The sequence below is a fragment of the Varanus komodoensis genome, unplaced genomic scaffold, assembly GCF_004798865.1.
Source record: "Varanus komodoensis strain SLA01 unplaced genomic scaffold, ASM479886v1 scaffold4, whole genome shotgun sequence".
In the NCBI taxonomy this organism is placed as follows: domain Eukaryota; kingdom Metazoa; phylum Chordata; class Lepidosauria; order Squamata; family Varanidae; genus Varanus; species Varanus komodoensis.
In genome coordinates, this window is record NW_025335941.1 from 28,932,427 (window position 1) to 28,956,754 (window position 24,328).

The 24,328-nt window shown below is 37.5% G+C and overlaps 1 protein-coding gene across 1 annotated transcript; it reads right to left on the minus strand.

Moving 5' to 3' along the window:
• Positions 1–550: 550 nt before the first annotated feature.
• ARL6 (ADP ribosylation factor like GTPase 6) lies at positions 551–23,477 on the minus strand. Its single transcript, XM_044441349.1, has 8 exons — positions 23,161–23,477; positions 19,359–19,530; positions 16,780–16,841; positions 15,177–15,245; positions 9,740–9,834; positions 8,840–8,969; positions 4,514–4,569; positions 551–1,868 (listed from the first exon to the last, which is right to left on the minus strand). Exons 2-8 carry the CDS (start codon positions 19,479–19,481, stop codon positions 1,843–1,845), a joined length of 561 nt encoding a protein of 186 aa, XP_044297284.1. The 5' UTR covers positions 19,482–19,530; positions 23,161–23,477; the 3' UTR covers positions 551–1,842.
• Between the last annotated feature and the right edge of the window lie 851 nt (positions 23,478–24,328).

The window sequence follows — 24,328 nt, forward strand, 5'->3', positions numbered from 1 at the left end:
ATGCACCCTTTGCACTGATTAAATACAAGGTTGAATAAGGGGTGCTGCGGGGAGGACCTGGCTGGCTTAACTCTTGAGTTAATCCTTGTCCCTCCTTCACAAATATATTAATACAGTATAAGCATAAATGGATACTATAAAAAGTTTTATGTAAGAAAAAGGCAGTTTAAAGTTCAACAAAGTACACTCCTGCAAGATTGCTAATCACTGCATCCAGTATTGGTTTTATCACAGAATTGAAATATAAGTTTACACAAAGAACATTTCTCCTACATAACTTAGAGGTGTCCCTGTGCTATAGCAAAAGAGAACAAATACACAAGTAATTCCTTTCTTTTCAAAAATAGTATTCCATTTTACCTGCTCTAAAAAAAAGGAGAGGTGAAACTGAAAGTTCACAATGTCATCTAAAAAACCCTTAAACTGCCATGAGTTAGGAATCACATGAGCAAAGCAAATGCCTTATGCAGAAAAGATTGCTCTCTCTTGGATGCTATTCTACATGCCATCTTACACAAACACAATCCAGTAAGTTAATCATGTATTTTATTTATCAAAATATTGTTTCATCTGTTACAGGACACATAATTCATCATATATGAGGAGCAAATAATTCATAAATATCCATGATTGCTTATAAAAACTATAGTTGACATGTAACTAAAGTATGTATGGAAGAAATAAAATGGTATTGTTTATTTTTTGTATAAGATAAAAGTATTGTTATTCTGGTAAAGGTCCATTGTAATAACCAAGTTCACATGTCATGCAAGATCTTAGTTGAGCACCACATGCAGCATACAGCACACAAGGCTGCATGTTTTGCTAAAATGACTGGGCTTGCATGGTAGAACAACCCATCTCAGTTGTTTGTTCGTGAATTGTGAATTTTTCTGTAACTACAGAAAAAGAGCTGTGAAAATTGATGGTAGCAGAGTTAGTATCTCTCCTTTCTGGAATAGCTGGATACTTAAGGAAGTGCTGAAAAGGTGAAGGGCATGGAGTACTATTCTGTAAGGAAAGAATACAAGTTCTGTCATCAAGGACTCTGGTCAAACAACTGCCAGACCAAAGAGGAAGGAGACAGAGAACAAACCACAGTGTGCCCAGTCACCTGACACTACAGATTGTTCCAAGAACAACCCACACTGCACAGCTTATTTGCAGCGTGGCTTAGCATGCCATGTGAACATAGTCAATGTACGAGTACATCTTGGGCTTGTATACCTCTCACATGAGAGGATTTATCTGGCAGCATTTAGTTTTGCTTCCTTGAATCTTGTCATGTCACAAAGACCAGGGATTGTGGCTTGTAATGAACACTGGTTAGCTGCCACGGTTTCAAGTTGGCTTGTTCTCAAAGTGAGCAGAATATGCCCAGATTCAGGACAAGCTGCCCAAGTTGGAATGGAAAGGAGGGAACATGTGAGCTTGATGCACATGGTAATTTCTTCCGTCTGCATCTCCCTCCGAATCACGGCTTAGTGTAATGTGCAAACAAACACAATGAACATTTATGAATAGTAGACACAATGAGAAGCTCTTAGGAAGCCATATTGTTATGACCGTAAGTTGTCTATTCTTGAGTCTGTAACTCAAAAACACCAGAATTTTTAGATTGCATACAATGACTGCAATGTTCTGACCTCAGGTTAAGTTTTGGTCAGCATCGTGAATGTGCTTTTAAGCTAGTACGTTTTCAGACAAAAAACATTTTACCTTTTATGGGCTTTTACAAAGCCAGCAGAAGGGAGCAAACAGACCTAAAATAGTTTTAATCTTCAGGTTCCTCATGCACATCTACAAATGATCTTCATGTCACTTTCATCACTCATTAGTTTTTCACATCTTCATTACTTGGATCTGATCTAGATAAAGAAAATATACATCAAAACTCTCTTTTTTACATTACCTAAGGAATACTAGCATTATTACTTTTATTATGAATAATTATATAGAACCAAATGGTAATATGTGCTTACATTTGTGCACAAAGTGTAGTTCCTTCCAAAAATGTTGCCACATTGGGCTCAATTTAGATATGAAGCCAACAGTATTTTGGTGATCAGAAGTATTTTTGTAGGCTTACGTACTCCCCTCCTCTACTTCCTCATTCTTACTACCTAGTTTGCTGGATGAATGCTAGAGCAAACTGCGGTGGATTAAACCAAGGAAGTGGAGGAGGGTTCTGTGCACAAGGGAGAACATGGGAGCTCACGAAGGTGTTCTCAAATGCTAAATGCCTGACTAAATCAGGGCTTCTTTTTTATTTTAGTATTCACAGGAGGGCTAACTACCTGAACCAAAACAAAAGTTACATTACTATAGACAGTATTTGATATTGCCATTGTGCTCCTGATCTTTCTTTTCTGCAGACAAGAGCCATGGCCTGCACAACAGGAAATTAATACCTTGTGAAGCAAGCCCTGAGATGAATGAAAAGGTTTGTTGGCAGATCAGGATGGGTCAGTGGAGTTCCCTTCTGCAAGCTTTGCCGACTTGCCCCTTTGTGCAAATCACTGTTCTGCTTGTTTTCAGTTCCTTTAACAGATGCTGACTGCCCATAGTGCTAGTGGGGAGTGCTGTTCTCATGAAGGCAAGATAGCCTTCTGTCCCTCATCCCTGAAATGCTTTGTAACACAGTTCTTTTGTTTGGCAGTTACTGCACTGAAGATTACTCTTGCCCTCTGGGTGAAAATATTGACAGAAGTAAATTACAAAAGCAATTTGGAAATGTACAAATCAAGACAGGTGTAAAGAGGCAACTGTCTTCAGAACAAACATTACAACTTCGTTCCGTGTTGCTGTCTTCAGTACACACGACAAATTCCTAGGCTGCTTTTTAAACTGTAGCAATGTCAAAAGTAGTTTAGAGGTAAATGACGAAGTTGCCAAAAGTAGTACTAAAAATCAAACAAACAAGCACCACTGATCTGAGAACTTTTGTGAGCTGAAGTTTCACGTATTGCAACTTCAAATTTTGCTTGAAGCCCATGAGCCTAGCATACTCGTATACTGATGCATTCTAAGAATTCTGTAATACAATTCTTATGGAATAGCACTAAAGTTTAACCTTGGATTTCTGTGTAACCACATCACAGACAGTACCTTGAAAAGGCTGTTTGCCTTTCAATGTTCAGTCTGTACTGACATCTAGTGGTGTTTTTCAAATGAAACCCTCAAGTAAAACTAAGGATTTAGTATAATGTTTGTAAAAGCTACACTGAAATGTCAAACTGGCATTTATTACTAGAAGATTCTATTCCAAAAATGTTGTTGTTGGTAGGAAAATAAAGGTTAGGCACTGAGATTATTTGGAATGATCAATGGCCCTCAGACATGAGGATTTCCAACTCTGACTTGGAATGGATTTCCATTCTCCTACGCCTTTGCAGCCAGTGTGGTAAGAATGACACTGACTGCTCTCTGAAGTTCACAAAACAACCTCAGAGATGGGTTAAAGGAGGTGACAGGGACAGAATAAGAATGGAGTGGCCAGACTGCTCCACCTCCATCCTTTCCCCTCTGAAGCACCTCAGATGGGCAGCCAAGTGTCTAGCAAAAATGCAGAGAAGAAGAATGGGAAAGCACAGATGGCTTTTAATACTCCCACTCTGCACAGGATAATTGTAATTGTCTGAGTTTGGGGTCTTATAGGCATATTGGTGGGATGTGCCCATAATCAAGTATGTTCTAACATAGTGGTCCCCAAACTTTTTTGGGCTACTGCCCCCTTTCTTCTTGGATGACAACTCTAGTCCCCCCATGCATCTTTCTTTGTATTAGGTCTAGTCCTCTACTGCAAATTTAAAACAACCAATCACTGCCCCCTTGGATCTTTCTACCACCCACTTTGGGAATCACCATTCTAACCATACAAATTACATGAGGAGAGCTTACATCCTTATTAAGGCCCAAACAATGATACATGTCTTACATTTATTTAGGAAGATTATACTTTCATGAAGTCAGACTGCAAGAAGTGTAACTTAACATGCTATTCAGGGACTGAACAGAAAATCTAGAAATTATCCAATCATTTCAAGAATTGTCTTGCATGCTCTGCACAGATGGTGCCATGTTTACCAAAGATGCTCACATATAGCTCAGCTTGTTTTTTTCTCCCTCTTTTTGTAACATAAGAAATTCAAAGGAAAGATTAACACATACCTGTAATGCTCAATGATTACTACTGCAACAAGACAACAAGCACTGTTTCTATAAGTTTCATTAGTTTTCATATATATATGTTAAAAGAAATTGTATTACCTACACATTGGTTTATTGAAAATGGGAATTTTAAAGGAGTCTACATTTTCTGAAAGATTAAAAAACCCACAAGGATTAAGGGTCAAAATAACTGACATCAGTAAGGATACTCACTGTGTAATTTGATCTGATAGCAGAAATGGGTAGAAAATAAGCAAAATGAAATGGTGGAACAGATTTCAAAATAAAAATGAAAGATTAAGGGAAAAGGAAGGCAACTAAGGCGCAATATGATGACTCATACCTTGAAGCCAGTCTACACCTTCTTGCAATCCTTCTCCTTTAAGAGCATCACTAGCACTAAAATGAATAGAGGACTTGCTTTAACATCTTATTAAATCATTGACAAAAATATTGCACTTTCAATAGTCAAGTTTACACATGAGGAACCACTATTTTGTTAATATATGAGGATCAGAACTAGAAGATACAAGTTGCTGCCAAAAACAGCAGCCCTCTCTTCTTTAACAGTAGTAAAATCGAATGACATACATCATCATGTTAAGTTTCTCCCAATCACATAAGGAACTGTCACTGAAGTAAACTGGTGTAGGAAAACTTGGTAATGTCTAGTTCTGACATCAGAAGTTTCCCAAGAGAGTTATAAGAGAACTAGGAAGGCCTGCTAAATGGAGGCATGACAGAACTGGGCTATAGAAAAGGGGCATACTTGAGAAAAAGTTGCTATATCAAATTTCTTTATCTGCTGATGTTACCCTACCTCATTTTCCCTTGGCCCACACCATCTCCATCCCCCTTCTACCTTGTCTCTGTCTCAGCCTCTTCTTCACTTTTGTTCTGCTCTTGTACTACTCTTCAGTGATTCTGCTCCAGTTTTCTCTACTTTACCCATATTTCCTTTTCTACACCACAAATGTTGCTCAATAATTTGCCTGTTTGCAGAATACTCTTATTTGCCAAGATGTTCTAAAATTCTGTTCTTGGGCATCAATGTAGAAGAGCAAGTAGTATAGATATGACCTAGCAGTTGACTTTTTTTAGTGTTTTGAGTCAGATTAACAATAGGTTATTAATGAGATGAAGAATACATATTGTCTATAAAACTAGTTTCCGCACCCAAGCCTGTGATGTGCTCTCCTGTTGGAAACAGGAATTTGGATAGATTTCTCAGAGGGGGTAGGTCACAGAGGGAGCAACTGTCTATTATATGCCGCCCACCCCCCCACAACACACACACACATTTGAACTTTCTGTCAGAACCTTGTGTATTTGCATCAGCAAAATGGTTCAGGAGGAGGTGCCTCAACATATGTGCAAAGAGGTGAAACATCATATAGTCTGTCTTCTATGGCAGGAACTTAACAGGAATGCAATTTTCACAATGTCTACTTCTTGTCTCTGACTAAATGATAAGTATAATCTTTATAATTAATATGTAGCTACACTAAATACCAATACAGGGTTCAACAGCCACAAAGAAGATAAATGGGCTATCATTAAATATGCAGTGAGGTGGAAGAACAGTACCAGTGTCTGTTGCTCAACTTGTACGAGCTTCAAAGAACTTGAAATGCTGCATATTCACCAAACTGGTAAAGAGAGAACTTCCTAAATAATAATGATGGTCAACAGTTAACTAGATTCACTAGATACTCTCTGATCTAGTTTGCATGCTTCAGCTGTGTTTCATGGGATTCTATTTGCCTAATTACCTGCCTGGGCGCAGCTTACTGTGTCATCCATCATGGCTCATTGGAGTGAGACAACCCTAAGGGTTAGTTTGCCCATCACAGTAAGCCATGTGGGAAATAACCTATGGTGGATTGTTCATTCATTCATACATTAATCCACATTACTCCGGACAATCATGCGTGCTGTGGCTTGCCATGGCTTGTTTCCCTCTTTGTGCTCCTCCCTGCTCCTTGCATGTATCCCAAGGGCTTTTGCAGCATTACCTCAGCAGCTTCATCTGTTACACCACCATTAAATGCTTTGGTGCTCATTAGAGAAATGAAGATGTAGTAGTAGGAGTAGTAGTGGTAAAAAATGTGTTTTCTTTTGTGAAGATTTGTGAGAAAAAATTAATGTTTAGGAAAATTTGTGCAAATCCACTGAAGTGAAAATAACTATTCTGCTTTAGCACAGTAGTTGTTGCACTGAAAAGGAATAGTTACTGCAGCCTAGCAGATTTGTGTGGATCACCCTAACGTTTTTTAACATTAAATGCTGTTAAATTTGTGTAAATATTCTTTAAAATTATATTTATATGCCACCCCATAGGGGTCTCTGGGTGGCTTACAATAGAGCAAGAAAATACATATTCCATACAAATACAATAATACATTTGAACAATACAATCAAGCAATACAATATTTAACTGTAAGCAATAACAAATCAAAACAAAATGTAAATCTTCCCAAAGGTAGTGGTAGGGCAATTATTTTAAATTTCCACAAATCTCCCTGAAGGTGAAAAACAGTGTTGCTTCCCAAGAAGGCAACAAAGTAGAAGAAAAAATGGACTATTGCCATTTTATTGCTACTGTGCGGAGTGGACAGCAGGGTTTTTCACTGTTCCTGCCAGGTTGCTTTCTTCACATTTTAAATCATGTTAAGGTACCCGTGCAGGGTTCTCAGGACAAGCTACCCAAAACAGCTCTACTACAAGCCATGGGTTCTTCGGACAGTTCATTTGTGAAAAACAACACACACACACACAAGTTTGCTAAGTCACCGAGTAGCCACATGCAGCAGCAACCTAACATAGTTTAGGTCTCAACCTACATCCTGTTTTTTGGTTATTTGAGAGTTGTTTCTTACTCAAACCAGCCATGTTGCCAGCGGTTGGATGACACAATAAATTCTGTCCAGGCTGGTAACTGGACTCATAGAACCTGGAACATTACATGACTTAAAAAAGATACCACAGCTTGTTTAAACCATGAAGATTATATTAACTGGGTTGATGACTTTATAATTACCAAATAAGACAAAGGTAACAAAAGAAACTGAATACAAGTTATAATCACATTAATCTAAAAGACAATTAGCCTCTTTTTATGTCAAACAAGAGCACTGACTAAGGTGAAGTACAAATTGTTCCAGGAAAACTTTTCTACTGCTTTATTATTTTCTATTTTAGAAGGTCCTTAAAATGAGTATATGGCAATTGCAATACAATATTAGATATGTTTGGCAGCTTCAAACATGTAATTATTTTCAGGTGATTATCCTTCATAAGTATGTGAAAACATATACATGTCATTGAAATATATGACTCGCTGTGAAATTGAACTAATAAATGTGACAGTGAAACTGAAAGTGCTCAACAACCTCAGTGGAAGAGATCTGAACTCCGTTGAAACAGATGAGTTGTCAGTATATCATGTACAATATTTGGGTTGCCAAAATTTATTAGTGGGCCAACAATTTTTTCTCTTTGAACTATGTAAAGGAAGCACATACTATTGGCTTTAAATGTTAACAAGTATTCCAAGTATTCTAAATGATATTTAAATCACATTAAGTGCACTTATTTTTTTTTCCGCAGCTATTTCAGGTCAAATACTTTCGGTCTACTGGAACATATGGGTACTTTTTAAAACTATATTATGAAATAAGTAAAATAAACATGTTACATTCAATCTCTCTGGGGAGTGGTGGGTAACTTATGCTCCTCCAAATGTTTTGGCTTGCAAATCCCATCAGGCCTAACCAGTAAAGCTGATGGTAAAGGATGATGAGAACTGTGGAGCAAAACATCTGGAGGGCTACAAAATACATATATTGATGCAAGTGAAAAGTTCCTAAGTAAAGGACCCTACATAACTTAAGCTTGTTTGCACTGGAAAAAAATCCAGTTCAAAATTGCTTAAGTTAGACTACCAAGTTGGTCATCATTTCAGAGATTTAAAATCATGCTTATACTGTACACTGTACAAAATTGTGCTTGGTTAAACTGATTAGAAAACTTTTCTTAATCTGATTTTAATCAAGAAATGGAGTTAAATACCATTTCATTTTGCCATTTTGATTTTTGGAGAAGAAAATAATGCCAGATTCTAAACTTACAGTTGTCTAAGGTCCTCCATGTCTGGGAGAGCAGACACTATGGCTCTTTCCCTGATATATTTGAGGTCTGAGGAGGAATCAGACTGTGTGGTTCTCTCTTGAAGTTTCAGCATTGTCTCTAGATTGAGAAAGGGGAATCCAAAAATCCTATGATCCCTGGGATGCTTTCCAGGAACCATGAGCTTACTGTGTTATTGTGCTAAGAGGACTAATAATTTTTCACATATAGACAAATGAAGCTGGGCTTTTAAAAAAATACAGGGTTGATTTTTGAAACTGAATATAAAAAGATACCCTTATTCTCTTAACTTAGAAGAACACATATGGCCATGATAGCTTGCTTTTTGCATTACTGTGGTACATTGGTAACCGCAGCATTTCCTAAATTCGGCATGCTTTATTCTTATGATTGGGCAGATTCAATTATATGTTATGATCAGTTATCCAACTTTATTTGAAATATAAAATCATTAATACTACATAAACAGTTAAAACAATACAAATCAATTTATGTATGAAGAAAACTGATAAAACTTTACCAGATATGCCATGGCTTATCTTTGATATTCTCCAGGGCCAATAAGTGAGAGACTTTCACAGATGAAACAGCATCCCTGAGGTCCATCTTGTTTGCAAAAAACAAAATTGGTAATCGGCGATGTTTAAGATCTAGAAGGAATATAGTAATTGTTAACCATGTCACAACGCAGAGGAAACACATTTGAAAAGGAAAAGAGATATAGACATTGCTTGCCTGTCACTGTCATCCTTTCTATCCTCAGGTGCATGTTTCAATAGAATTCTCAAAGTAACCTCTCCCGATTTTGTACATATGTCTAAGATTGCAGGTGCAAACTATTTATACTGAAAGCAAAATCTCCTATGCATCATCATATCCATGTGTTCAAAAGAACTGTTAAGCAGTTAACCGCAGAAGCAACAGGAAATAATACGGGAACTCAAAGTCAACTATCAGACTGACACATTTATACACAATAAGTACACATACAGTATCAATTACAAAAAGAATGATCTCAATTTCCTTGCTATATTTGAGCCTCTTGATTATTCAGTGGCATTAACCCAAGGCCTCCCCAGTTCTCAGTAACTTCAATGAAGTTCAATTAATTTCTTAGTTTTGAAATTTATGACTAAAGCAAATTGGCTGAAGTAATTTGTCTCTTCTATTAAACTAATTTTATAGTTCTGATGCTTCAATTAACTACAAAAATATATTGGTACCAATATTTAAAATCTTTATTCTGCTTTCTACTAATGAGGGTGGTAGGGAGAAGCAAATGATTTTTATATATATAATTACAACATTGTAAAAAATTACAGCTATTTATTTATTCATTCATTCATTACCTTTGTATGCTGCCCCATAGCCCTATAGGCAATAGAAACAGGACTGAATGAATGATAAAGCATCTCCTCACCTGGATGATTCATGAGAGTTTCAAGCTCTTCTTTGGCTACAACCATTCTTAGTTGGTCACTGCTGTCAATGACAAAAATAATGGCCTGGCAATCTCTGTACAATACAGAAAGGAAAGCAGCAATTACAGACTCTTTAGTGTTGAGTTACAAAGTAAGCAATCAGTGACAATGTGTTGCTGTCCTACTGAAAAGCATAAAATTCTGCACAGAGTTGAAGAGAACGATGTTATGCTCACTGAACAGTGTCTTGAGGGCCATAGGATTTTTTAGTGTCTCAGCACTGGTGTTGGTAACAGCTCCCATGTCAGATCTGGAGCTCCATGCTCGGAGCATCCTCCTCACACACACCTTGTGCAGAAAATCGTGCAGAAAAACTGCTGCTTTGCCAAGGTCACAAAAGCAACCTCAGAAAAAGAGTTTGGGAATGGGATGGGAGCAGTGCCAACAAGGTACAATGTATCCTGGTGGCTGAGGGAGGCTGCCTAACTCCTATGTCAAGGGAGCTCCTTATGCACTGCAACTTTTATTTGGAACTTTACAAAGGATATCTATGATGCCAAATTTCTTTGCTAAAGTAGACTCACCACCATGGGGCATCATGAATAGCCCCTATAAAGCTCAGAATAAGATCTGCGAGAAGGAATCCCAGTATTCTAGGAGTGACCAACCTCCCTCCTCAACCTCCTTTGATCTGAACTACTACAGTCAGCTGAAATCAGCTATCTGCTTTGCAGAGCATGAGGAACAGAGGCGACCTTCACCTTGTGCTCCTCCCACCTTGCATAGGATGCTCATAATCCTCCAGGTTGAAGGTTTACAGGCAGCTGTATTAGACTGTGCTCAAAGAAATACTTCTTGTCTGTTCATCCTGTACTTCAGACTATTTTCAAAATTGGCATAGTTTCCCCCCAAATATATGAAGATACCCCTTTGAACATAATAATCAATACTCTGTTGTAGTCAAACAGTGCTGTCTAGGAGATATGGCCAACTAAATATTAAAGTTAATTTTACAATTGAAAGACAAGATTAAAAGCTGTATAACTAGTAAATTAGTAATTAGTTTGGTAACAGCAGCATAATAGCAAAGAACCGGAAGGAGAAATGGGATCTCCAGTTAATTGAATGGTATAAAGAAATCTGGAATATAGCTGCCAATGAAAGTTGACATGTGGGATTAAGGTGAAAAATGGTTGATAAATAAGAATGATTTTAATGATATGGGGGCTCATTTATTAAACATGTATTAATAAAAGGAAAGGGTATTTAATCTTTGATTGATTCAATGCAATTTTGGATAGAAGGGGGTATTCCTGAAAGAGTGGAAATTTAGAAGTATAGGTAAGGAAAAGAAAGAAATGAAGGAATAAATATTATATAGCCATGGTTCCAGTAGAGGGTTACACTAGTTGTTTTTTATAATATAGTGGAAGATTTTGTGCTGCTGTTTCCCTTTTTATTCTTCATGACATATTTTTGTATTGTAGTAGTTTAAATAAAAATTTAAAAAGTTACTAGTTTGTCAAAAATGTTTCAGTAAAGCAATACAATAGAACAGGAGTCCTAAAACTACAGTCCACGGACCAGATACGGCCCGCCAAGGTCATTTACCCTGCCTGCCTCAGAGCTTTCGGACTCGTTTGGAGAAAACAATCTCCAAATGAGTCCGAAAGCTCTGAGCCAGCGCAGCTCTCTTCAACTGCGTGTGTGCAGGCTCTCTCTGCTAGCTCTAGCCAGCTCCTGGTGCTGTGCTGGTCTTGCCAGCGTGAACTGCGCACATGCCAGCTCTTCCCCCTATTGCATGCATGCGCTGGCTCTGAAGAGAGGAGAGGAGAGAATATGGAACCAGACACTGACCATCCCATTAGCCAAAAGCAGGCCCATACTTCCCATTGAAATACGAATAAGTTAATGTTGATTAAAATTGTTCTTCATTTTAAATATTGCATTGTTTTTGCACTACAAATAATATATGTGCCATGTGCATAGGAATTCATTCACTTTTTTTTCAAACTATAGTCCAGTCCCACAACAGTCTGAGGAACAGTGAACTGGCCCCCCGTTTAAAAAGTCTGAGGGCCCCTGCAATAGAGCAATCTTCCAACAATGAAAGATTACTTTCAAAACAATAAAGTCAGTGACATAAGGCTTTATTGATGTATCTTCCATAGCAAAGTATCTTCAGCCACAACAAAACTTGGACATGTATATTTTTAGAAACTTAATTGTCTCGCTCACAAGCTGTCATATAAGAGAACTCTTTGAAAGAAACAATATGGAAAGAATATGAATATTTGGAGGATTATAGGCATCCAATGGAGGTTGGAACAGCTCAGAGGTGAAGATTCTGTGCTTCTCTCACCCTGCAAAACAGTTAGGTAGCCAAAGACTTTTGCCTTAAGGAAGAGAGGCTGAGGGGCCTCCAGGATACCTTGCATCATGACAGAGCCTCACACTTTCCCTTTCTGTCCCTCAGAATGCCCTGAGACCTCCAGCTCCTAGGTTGGTCCGACTCTGAACCTGCAAGGACACAGGCATTCCAAGGGATTTTGGAAGAGTGACTTAGACTGTCTTGTGGCTGTCTAACTGACCACAGGATTATGCCCTTAGATAATCACATCACCCAACCACTGTGTGAATTGCGATAATGATTTAAGTTTGAGGTGAAATCCAGTTCCTAAGTCATAAATACTGATGGAAAGCAGCAAAGTTTATTCCCACGCATCTGATCATATTTCTTATAACCATTTGAGAAGAAAAAGTCTTCAATGTCAGATCAAAATTATCCTACATCACCCACAAGTACTCATAATATCTGTCTTGGCATAAGCTAATGTCCCACAGCTTAATTTGGTCTTTAATTTATTTTGTAAATACAGTATTCAACTACAACTTCATTAGACAGCAAGATAACATTTTAAAAGTTTGGTCATTACTGTTCCAATTTAAATCAACTACTTACTTCCTCATGTTTAATCCAAAAAGACAATCCTACCAAATGAGCAGAATACTACCAAAATTAAATCTGCAGGTACCTTGTAGGCTATAATTCTTGTCAATGTTTATTTCTCACAGCAAAGTTATTGAATATTTTTCCTACCGATATAAAACAGTCATATTTATATTTATTGGTAGAGCAAAAAAATTGGAAAAAATCTAGAAAAGGCAAGCACTTTTCTTGTGGACCAAGATCTTAACATTGGTCCACAAATGCAGCTACCCTGTAATTCATTTAATCAGTGATTTGTCATTTAAACAGGTGCTTTAATTATGAAGTAAGTCACAAAGCTATCTATTAGATTATGTTATAAAGCAAAGGTATTAGTCATTCCCACTAAGGGTTGTCAAGTTGTGCAAACTGGGTTAAGTGAGGATTACACAGACCTTGGGTTGTTGTTTAACTCTCACATAACCCATGCTTATGGGGCATGAATGACATGACAATCCCTCAGAAGAGACTGGAGATTTAAAAGGGTAGCGTACATGTGCCACAGACTCACTCATGGTGTGCTGTTATGTTGTGTAAACATTTTGTTACAGAGGAAACACAACTTATATAGGTGCAGTGTCCAGACATAGGAGGAGGAGCAGGATAAGATATATCTAATGAGTTTATTTTATGACTAAATGTTATTTTGTGAAAAAATTATGGCTCTTGGGGTCTAATTATTGGCTTATCTGGTAGACTTAGGTAATGACCACAACCTGAATAAATATTTACTATGTTAATAAATGCTGTCAATGGACTAATTTAAGTTGCTCAGAAGTGGAAAATTCTCTTCCAACAATGAAAGATTGGTTCATTCAAAAACAAACCCAAAATATACAATTTAGGGCAAGGACATTAAAATCTGAGTTCAACAAATTCACAGCACCTGGGGGAGGGATAATTAAGAAAAATATGACATAAATAAAAACAATTTATTATTTTCATTTAATGCAATGCACATATGTTTTCTTATTTGTACAGGAAATTCTGTACTGAAGTTTTATATGTATGACTATCCATCTATTCAATTTCACATTTAACTTTTTATTTTATTTAATAAAAATAACAAATCATACATGTGAATAGAGACTTCTAATATCAGTGAACTTCTAAAGAGAATGCTCTCTGTGTCAACACAAGCAGAACTTTTTCATACAAAAGTACTGCTCGGCTGAAACAGACAGCAAAGCAGTCCACATATCCACATAACCTGGCAAACAATTTGGCACAGCCCAGGCAGGATATAAAAACTAATTTAGAATTCTTCACAACATTGTTTTAAATTGCTTTAAGTTACGGGAAATAAACCAAAACTCATTGATTTGAGGTGCAGTCCTATGGCCATGAGGCACTACACCAGCTCCAACCTGGGAATCTTGTTCTGAGATCAGATCAGGAGCTCCAGAGTGATCTCCTCTTGTGGCCAGCAGAGAGAAAAAAAGCACTGGCTGCAGTATAAGGGGGCAAAAACTAGCATGGAGATGCAGTTTTATGGGCATACCAGCATGTGGGAAGGGGACAGGATTAGTGAGCATATGTAGCATCCTGGCAGTGCATCAAAATTGGCTGGCTAAATATTTTGCAGAGCAGGAAGAACACAAAAATGACCTTCATCTTTGCATACCCTCTACCCTCCATAGGTTGAAAGTATCCCTCTTGAGTTCAGAGGGCAATGTACAGCTACACTGGATTGTGCTGTCACAAAAAAGAAAGAGAAGAGTAGAGTAGAGTTTGGTACAGTTTGTTCAATCATTATGTTGAAGGTGCCATTTAACCTTTTAAATTTTACCTTAACATATTATATAAAGAAATTGTCTTCATGTTCTAGACATGTTCTAAACACAATGGGTTTTAAGATAGCAGCATTCCCCATTGGTGCCTTTGACCTGTATCTTAACGATTTTCTAAACAACTGGTAACCAACCTTCTCTTATATCTGAAGCTCAGTATTTTCATTCTTTATCTTTTTAATATGAGATTTTAATTATGCAACATTTATACTGGCAACTTGGTCAACATGACTGTTTTACAGATTTGATATTGCTATACAGGAACAGTTATTTTCACAATGTAAACACTATATACCTGTAGAAGAATTACTTCTAAATATTTCTTATTCTTTCTCCTTGTTTGATGCCTCGGAAAGTTATCTTTGTCAAATAGCAGCATCTCAAACATATCACTTTGTAATTGCACTAACCAAGTCATCTTCATAAATTTCCCATATATACTATCACAGGCATTTAGTTTTTGATATATTTATTTTACTTTATTTACAGTATTTTTACGCCATCCTTAACAACATCTCAGGACGGCTTAACATCTCAGGATGGCTTATAACATAGTTAAACATAACAATAAACAGAACAAATACAACTAACATAATAAATTAATAAAAATATATCCAAATACTGAAAAGATCAGTCTTCTAATACAATACTACTTACTTATAGTAGTGTTCCCAGAGATTTCTGTATCTGCCTTGACCTGACATATCAAATACGGTGAATGACAAACTATAAAGAAACAGTAATTGTAAAATTAAAACTGGAAACTATTTAAGACTGGAATCATATACACAATTACCATGTCTACTGAACACAATGAAACTTGCACCTGTGCACTAGATTGTGTATCTCATCCAATGTTTGCTATATGAAAGTTCAAGTTTTATTTTAAATTGAAGACAGACTGAAATAGATTAGATTATTAATAAATTATTACTATAATATCTAGCAATACTATAGATTATTAATAATGAGTCAACCTGAATGAACATAGTAGGACTTTTTGATAAACATATAAAGGACTGTACTATAAACGTAAAAGTTAGTTACTGACAAACAAAAAGCCATTTATAACAAAACTGGCTTTTATCTTAATTTTCTGAAAGCTAGGAAAACAAGCAATTGACTAGGAAACAAGCAAACTTAGTGGGACAATTTGTACATCATGGCAAGCCATACATTTTAAATTATTTAGCTCACCTTGAATGAGCAAGCACACAAGTGACTGTTTCTGCTTGGCTCCTGCCAGCGGGAGCAGTTCGACAAGCTAAGGACTCTCTATGCATGGTTTGTTTAGCATGATGTCCAAAAATGGCAAACTCTGACTTATTGCTCTTCTAACAAGTCAGAGTCATTTGCCAAGGCTTGTTTTTGGCTGGTTTAGACATTATAATAAACTAAATTTCCTGAGTCTGATGCTCTTCCAGTGTTATATCCCCATTGTTCCTGATCATTAGCTTTGTTGGCTGGGACCTATAGGAGTTGAAGTTCAAAACTTCTGTTGGGCAGCAGGTAGGTAGAAGGCTGTGCTAAACAAACCATAGATGGACAGCCTGTAAGACTTATCTCCACGTAAAGATGCTTACATTGCTAAAGAGATCAGGACATCCCAAGAATTTCACTATTTCCCTTCGTTTCGTCTTGACAATTCCTCAGTCTAACCACTGATACATTTAGGTTGAAATCCTGTATACATTTACAGTTCTGATTTTACATAGCCCCGGAACTGCAAATTTTCAGTTTGAAGTCACTTTGAAATTTACATATTTGTAACAGCAGCTCATATCCAAAAAAATGTATTAAGTATTAAGCTTCTGTTCTTGAAGAGCAGTCTTTATGCTTTCAAAAGTATTTCTTGTTATGGCATAGCACCTGGGTCAGGCAAAAAGCGTCAAAAACATCACTAGACATGCTTGTTCTCCGTAACACAGCTTGAATCCTGGACAGTAATTTCTTTTAGTGTGATTTTAGAAAGGTAATCTACATTTAATTTGATATCAGTTGAGAATAAATTAAATGGCAACAGTATTATAGTAAACACATTAGAACAAGATTTGTAATAATTTCCTTTTCAAGTTAATTAGCATGGTACTTCTACCAGAATTTCACGACTTTGCAACTTGCAATGCTTTCATAAGAAGTGTCTCATAAGGAAGAAATAATGCAGCTCAGGATAAAGATATGACAAGACAAATGTTACAACTAATGTATCCTAATATACAATTATATTGATTAGGAAAAATATACAAAAAAAGAATATTACCTTGATGTCTTGAATTTTTCTATACTGAATCCTATTGTGGGAACAATATCTTGAGCTTGAGCCTTTGTAAGAGAAAATTTATGCAAAAAATAAATTCACATACAGGTTTAATATTTAAAATCAGAAACTTTTACAATCTTTCCTGATCTAGGTAATATTATAAGCTTAAGGTATTATTTAATGACACTCAAACAATTTATGACAGTCAATGAAATGGGCAGCAATAGGGAAGAAAAGGAAGGGAAAAGCTTTTTTTTAAAGTTTGCTTCTTCTCAGTCTTTTTCAATGATCTGTATCTTAAATCATGACCATGAAATTACTGCCATTTTGTTGTGGCGGAACCATAGTGGACAAGATACAGATATCTTCCTTCATGATGTTCTTCCACTACAGCAGCTTCCCTCAATATGTTTTGAACTATGATTCAGATCACTCTCAGTCATGGTAAGGGATGAAGGAGCTGTAGTCCAAAACATCTGGAGTTACCATATTGGGGAAGAAATTATTATGCTACTATTACTGTACTATTACCATTACTGTATCAGAGTGAAATTAAGGGTTTTTTTTTTTTAAACTGCCAAGTGATTGCTGGTAAATGGAATTCTTCCTGCAGCAGGTGGAATTATTGCAAATGTCACTATTGCTCATTATGGGATTATGCAACCATCTCAAGTACTTCTGGATAAGGACCCATGATGAGCACAGGATCCCTGAAAGAAAATATGTGAAGCATGTACATTTATATATAGCATACAAAATACTATAGAAATGTTGGGTAGCAGTGTTCAGACTATATGTTAAAGGTCTGAGACAGATTTGACTTTCATGGATGGAAATAGTCTCTGCCCTATTTTCTGGTATCCTTTTCACACCACACATTCAGCAGGGTCCCCAACCCTCTCTGTAGCATATGGGCATGGAGGGAAGAATAGTAGACATATCTGCTTCCATCAGCACTAAATCAGTTTTCAAGCCTAAGTATTTATTTCAGTCCACTGCTTCTCTGTTGGTACCAAAAACAAAACTGTAGAATTAATACCTTCTAAGGCAATCAAGGGCTCACAAGTAATTACAGGTGCTCACAATTTTTGAAAAATGTATTGGTATGGAAGCTGTGTCAGTTAAAGAGGAACAATGTATGTAATATCTATCATGTTTGTATGACCGGACTGAGAGACACTGGAATAATTAGGGCCCTTTCTATTCTACATCTCTTTTGGGGTGCTTGGGATTCTATTTTTGTAGTTCTCTCTCTCACTCACTCACTCACACACAGAGTAATATGTTTTCATGTAGCTAGAAAGTATCTCCTTTAACAAGTTAAACTATATTTAGAAATAGGGATTATCTTGATCACCTACTAGTAAATCAGCAGAGTGGGTGCATCATGAATGGGCACTGAGTGTTTATTTGTGTCTTTAGAGCTCTTTAACAACTGATGCAATCACAGATCATCTTAAACAAGCAAAATACTTTCCATGAACCAGAATTTCACTTTATTTACTACCTCTGGCTAATATAGCTCCTTGTGCTGCAGCATATACCATTCCGAAAATTCTCCAAAAGCTGGTATTTATTTGATGGTACAGGGGATAGTGACTGCTTTTGAAAAGGAAGTTCAGAAGCTCTGCATTGCACACAAAGCTCAGTATATAACCATTTCTATGATTAAGCACTTTATGTTTGTAGGTTAGCAAAAATGAATTATCTTTCAGTACTTGTTCTAAGTAATAGAAACCAATACTTTGAGCTTAGATTGCTATTTCATTGTTAATGCAATGCCCATTTTATGAAGCAATGACAAAGCAGGATATTAACCTAGCAATTATTTGTATTAATCCCCTGTGCTGACGCCATTGCAGACATGCTTTAAAGAAGAGATCGTAAAGAATTTACCAAAGAAATACAGATGCACATAAGAAGGTGTGTGTAAATAGCATTTGCTTCCTTGCTTGCTTCCTAACAATGTTTTAATCAAATTAAACTCATTAGCAAACCTTTGCAAAGCCAAATGTGAACAGCAATAAATCTTTGTTTCAGATTAAATTTTGCATGCCTCCTATAAGATCACAGTTAGGTTGCTTTTAACTTCCACTGACTCTTTAATTTATCTATAGAGTAAAAAACATAGTATGGTAGTGTTTCATATTTTCACTGTATACCTGTTTTTGAGGTGTGCTATAATTCTATATCAGATTGTCACAGAAACTTTGTTTTACTTTATTGGATGGCTATGCTGTAATCATAAACACACTTACTAGGGAGTAAACCCCATGAAGAGTGGGACCTACTTGTGAGTAAACATATATTGAAATGTGTTAAAAACCACCCAAAGCAAGACTATTGTAAGACAACTCCCATTTTTCAAAATTGTAACATTTTTTAAAAACTATTTTTCTCCAAAAAAAGAAAATAGTGTATCTAAATGAACATTATCCTGAACATTAGTATTCCAACATGTAACAAATTTACTCCATTTTTCTACAAATATATGTAATAATAACCATGAGTTTTTTTCAATAAGGTCTGTCAAACAAGCTTTAGTATGTCATATGATATTAACTGAAAATGATACTCACATTAGATGGTTTCAGCTTGTTGATAATTGTTGTTTTGCCACTATTGTCCAACCCAAGGCACAAAACATGAACTTCTTTTTTCTTCAGGCCAAGCCAGCCTGCTAGCTTGTCAAATAATCCCATAATTTTGTCTGAATGGCACTGCCAATTCCTGTATTTGTGTAGAGTATCCCTATTTAAGACAGTTGCAATTATAGTAGATTAACATAAAGACAAAGCTCCTCAAAGTGAAAAACATCATGACAGAAAACAGTTACAAACAATGTCACAGCAGGTCAGTTAATATAAGTAACTAGAAGTTAAGCTGATTATTTGGAAAGAGCATTCTTGTCAAAGCAGTCTGGCTACATATCACTCTGCCTAAAGTACACTGTCTGTAGGTCAATTGATAACTGTGGGGCAACCAGCTTAGGAAATCCACTTGCAGAAAAGAATTTATTTCTCACAGGATGCATTTACTTACTGAAAAGACAGAACAAGGAACCTTACTCTGAACAAAATTAGGATCACAAGAACATCTGCTTCCTTAGCTATGGCTGGACATTGTCACAAAAGTACATCTAACCAACCCTGAGGGTGACATAAACTAGGAGTGGAAACACTTTCATCACTTTAGAATTTAACACACATCATATTCAGGAAGAGAACCTTGCCAGCAATTCCTGGAAAATAATATTAATAATAATAATATCCTGTGAGAAATATTGTTATTATTGAAGGCACCCAGCTCTCTCAAGCAAGTGGGTCAAGTTACACAGCACTCACTACAAAGTACTGAGATAAGTACTCCTTACTAAAATTGGTCTCAGCTATATATTATCTCATATTATCCTGGCCAATATCAATATTTTATTATTCAGTCCTATACAAACTACATCTCCAAATGCAGTGGCCTACAGCTGTGTAGTCCATGGTATAAGAATGTGGCTGCTTTTGAAAACGGTTTGGAGACTTCAGTTGATTCAAAACAGAGCAGCAAGATTGTTAATGTGCACTGGCTTATTCAAACATATTACGCCAGTCCTCTTCCAACGACATTGGCTACCAGTTGAAGTCCAGGGCTGATTCAAAGTGCTAGTATTAACATTCAAAGTCCTAAATGGCTTGGGGCCAGTCAATCTGAAGGAACACTTTGCTTCCAGACCCTAAGATATTTTTCAGAGGCCCCTCTCTGGGAGCCCCCTCCAAAGGAAGTAAGGAGGGTGGCTACCAAGAGAAGGGCCTTCTCAGTTGTGGCAAGCTGGTTATGGAATAAGCTCCTCAGAGAGGTGTGTCTGGCACCTTCTCTTTATTCTTTTCAGTGCCAGGTGAAAGCATTTTTATTTTCCCAGTATTTTAACAGCTAATTTCTAACTTTAGTTTTTATTGTACTAAATAAACTGCTGTTATACCACTATGCCAACTGCTGTGGTTTTCTTATCTTAATTTTATGTCTTTCTTGGTGTGTGTTTTTAACTTCGTTAACTGCCCAGACAGCTTCAGTATTTGGGCAGTATAAAAATGAAATAAATAAGGACACAGAATGCTGCCTCATATAGAGTCATTGATCCATTTAGGCCAATATACTAACTCAACAATGGTTGTCCACTGTTACAAATGGGATTCTTTTCAAGCCCTACCTGCTAATGTCAGTAATTGAATGAACCTGGGGCTTTCTGTATATAAGGCATGTGCTTTACCAGTTCCTCCCTAAACTGGAGTGTCTGCAAATCATATTCTCACTTTGTACCCAGCACTGCTATAGTTTACCTGCAGTTTAATATTGCCACCTGGCTTGGAAACTGGCATCTAATAGCTTTGTAAGCACTGACATGGCAGGAACATTCACAATTTGTGAAGCTGTTTCAATTCCAAAGACAGGGTTATATTTAATGGTGCCCTTCGGGAAGTACTGCTCAATCAAATCTCCCCTGCAGCACCAAATGCTGACCCCACATTTGCTCCAGAGGGATGGTAAACATCTAGAACAGGTTTGAAGGGTGTGCAGGGGCAGGGTCTGGGAGTGAGGAACAAGCATCCACTGTATGAGCGGAATCCTGTAATGATTAAACAAATGTCCTAACTATAACATCTAAATCATAAAGTAAAGAGAACCCTATTTTGAAGTTATTTCATCATATTTTTACAGAGGCTATTTCACCTAATAGAGCAATGAACCAGTTGCCTCATGTGACAATTTTTGGGTACAATTAAGGACAACTTTGGTTAGGCAATTTCTTAGACAGTTTTTTTAAAAGTAGGCTATATCTACCGTGGTATTAGGGACACACATTATGTACAGCTATTGTACAGCAGTTACCCTAGGTAACATTTTTTAATAAACCAAAATGAGTGAAGATCGAAAATTAACACAGCATCTATATTTGGCAGGGTACATCAGCAGAGATTTCAGAAGTGACATCTGGCCACTATCCCATAAAGCAGGATCCAGAGCCTTTCGCAGCTGCATGGCTGGGAGAAATTCAAGCAAAAGAAATTTTCACCAACTTGGAAATGCACAGATGCACAAAGTTTCACTAGCTTAATTTCTGCCATCATTAAAGACACAGCTACCTTGTGGAGAAACAGGAACCAATCCTAATTTGTCCTCCTCATTACTGTCTTGAGAAACCATTCCTCAAATCCTTATTTTTAAAAATACACTGTTTCCGCTGCAGAAATACTGGAAAGGTGTAATATGCATTACAGCAATGAAAATACCAATAAATACATTACCAATAAATCAGCAATGTGTTTGTTGCACCATCAGTGTGGAAACTCTATTGCCCATTAGAAATGGCAAGCAAACTTATAATGCATACAAGATGGTTGGAAAACAGCTATGAAAACTTTTTTAAAAGTACTCAAATAGTACTTCCCAACATTTTTATCAAAGGAAAGTTTCTTTAGCAAATAGAACTCAAGAAACATTCACACTGCAGACCCAACTCTGCAGTTTTTACTATGGAATACTATATGAATAAAATGGTCTAGATAGATTTAACTTCATAATGATTTGTTCCCCTTATCAAAATTCTCTGTTTAGAATCCAGCAGCACCATTTTCAAGATTGCTTGAGCAATCCCTGCAATCATCCTATACCCACAATCTTGTGCATGTCAAAATCAATATAGCTTTAATTCACTAGAAATTATTCTCAAGTCAATGTGCACAGAATTGCGGCCTGGTGGAGCGACCAAGTTCTTTCAGTGGTAGGGACAAATAGTCCTGGATAGGATTAAACTGTAAAGCCACAGATTTTGATCTTCTACCAATTTACCATATGTACTGTGGAGGCAAGATGCCTCCTCTTAAAAGCTGCCTACACAGCTGCGCAAGTCAGGGAAGCAGGCAGGCCAGAGGAGACAAGGTGGAAACAGACGTTTCCTCTATTCTAACTCACAAGGGTTTTTTTGTGGACTTCTCACCCTTCTAACTCCACCTGGGCACCACATTTTTATCCGATACAAGGCAAAGAATAGTATAGTGTCTAGAGAGATAAACACCCAGTTTCAAAAATCCCTATCTGTGAAACTTCCTGAGTTATCCTGGTCCGTCCCTCACACATTCTCGTTTAGCCTACTCTACCTCACAGGGTTGTTGTTTGGACAGAATGGAACGTGCGTCGGGGAAGGCAGAGCCACGCACGCTACGCAGAAGTCCTGGGAGGAAAACCAGGCTAAATCCTAATCATAGCTACCAGACGCCGGGGCTACCAGCGAACCGCCTACCCCTAGCACGGGCGCGGGCTCGTCCCCGAGAGAAGAGCTTTCCAGGGCCGCGCATGCTCCCCTTACTTCTCCTCGCCTCTTATTCCCATTACCTCTTCCTCGGAGAAAGAGCCACCAGGCTTCCTCGCAAAGGCAACCGAAGCTGCCGCCTGCAGCCGGGCCTCGGACGGGCACCCACCTCGCTCGCGGCCAGACGCCTGCGTTGTTGGTTACCTAGGAGATGGAATCGCGTACTTCCGCGGGGAAGGCTCGCTTTTCCTCTCCTTTCGGTGGTGCTTTCGATGGTCCTCCAGCTCAAGAGATCGCTATTGCCCGAAGCAGAGGGCGGACCGTAGGCTGCGTGGAGCACGCACAATTATATTCCAACGCACAGTTCCCTTAGAAAAGATTTTTCCTCCCTTCCCTTCCACCAAGGCGGAAGTGGGAGTTGATAACTCTGAGCAATGGAGGAATCCCGGATCTTAGTGTGGCTGTGAATGAGTAGTATTATGTCCTTAGCACCGAAGATAAGCTTTTTCTAACTTGAGGGTTACAGCATGTGACTTGTTTAAGAAAACCGATTTTTAAAACCTTTTAAAATGCAGCATGCCTGCATGCAAGTCCACGGAGAACCAGGCTTCTGCATGCAGTTGATTCGAGCGGGAAGTGGGAAATACAAATAGATTGATTTTTGCGGCAACTTGAGGAATGATTTGTAAGGGGACGGTGCTCGCTTGGAAATCCACATCAGTTGCCGGGCTCTCATAAGTCCGCCCTAGCTATAACCTTCTCTGCCCTCAAAGCATGCAGTATTGGAATAATGGCGTTCATTGGCACTGGTATGACAAAAACATAATCCACACTAAACAAGACCTGGTTTAAGAAGAGTAGAGACTCTTGTTTCCATCTGTTTGGGGCTGATTGCTAGCACAACCATGCTAAAATGATGAATTTCGTCACCGATCTGCTTATTTATTTGTTTACTAAGCTACCCAACAGGAGAAGCTCTCTGGGCGGTGCACAAAAACATCTTAAAAATAGTATAAAATGTACCATTGAAACATAATGAAAGTTAGCAGTGCAAAATTTAACATAAAAACAGAAGAACAAAATTATACCTAGTAGCTCTTACTTCAGCCCTGGGGAGACAGAAATAGCATTTAATATTAACCCATTTCCGGGGGGGGGGGTAGCCTCATTAGTATGCTGTAGCAAAAACAGTTGTTAGTTACATTTCAGAGTTAATATGAACGATGTGTATACTTACATAGGAATGTATGT

What these genes read in the sequence shown, in the direction of transcription:
- ARL6 (XM_044441349.1), bottom strand. Translation starts at nt 19,481, where the DNA reads ATGGGATTATTTGACAAGCTAGCAGGCTGGCTTGGCCTGAAGAAAAAA. An exon ending in GAAAAATTCAAGACATCAAG is followed by an intron (nt 15,246 to 16,779) that starts GTAATATTCTTT and finishes GTTTCTTTATAG; the next exon opens with TTTGTCATTCACCGTATTTG. An exon ending in CTCTGGGAACACTACTATAA is followed by an intron (nt 9,835 to 15,176) that starts GTAAGTAGTATT and finishes TGTATTGTACAG; the next exon opens with AGATTGCCAGGCCATTATTT.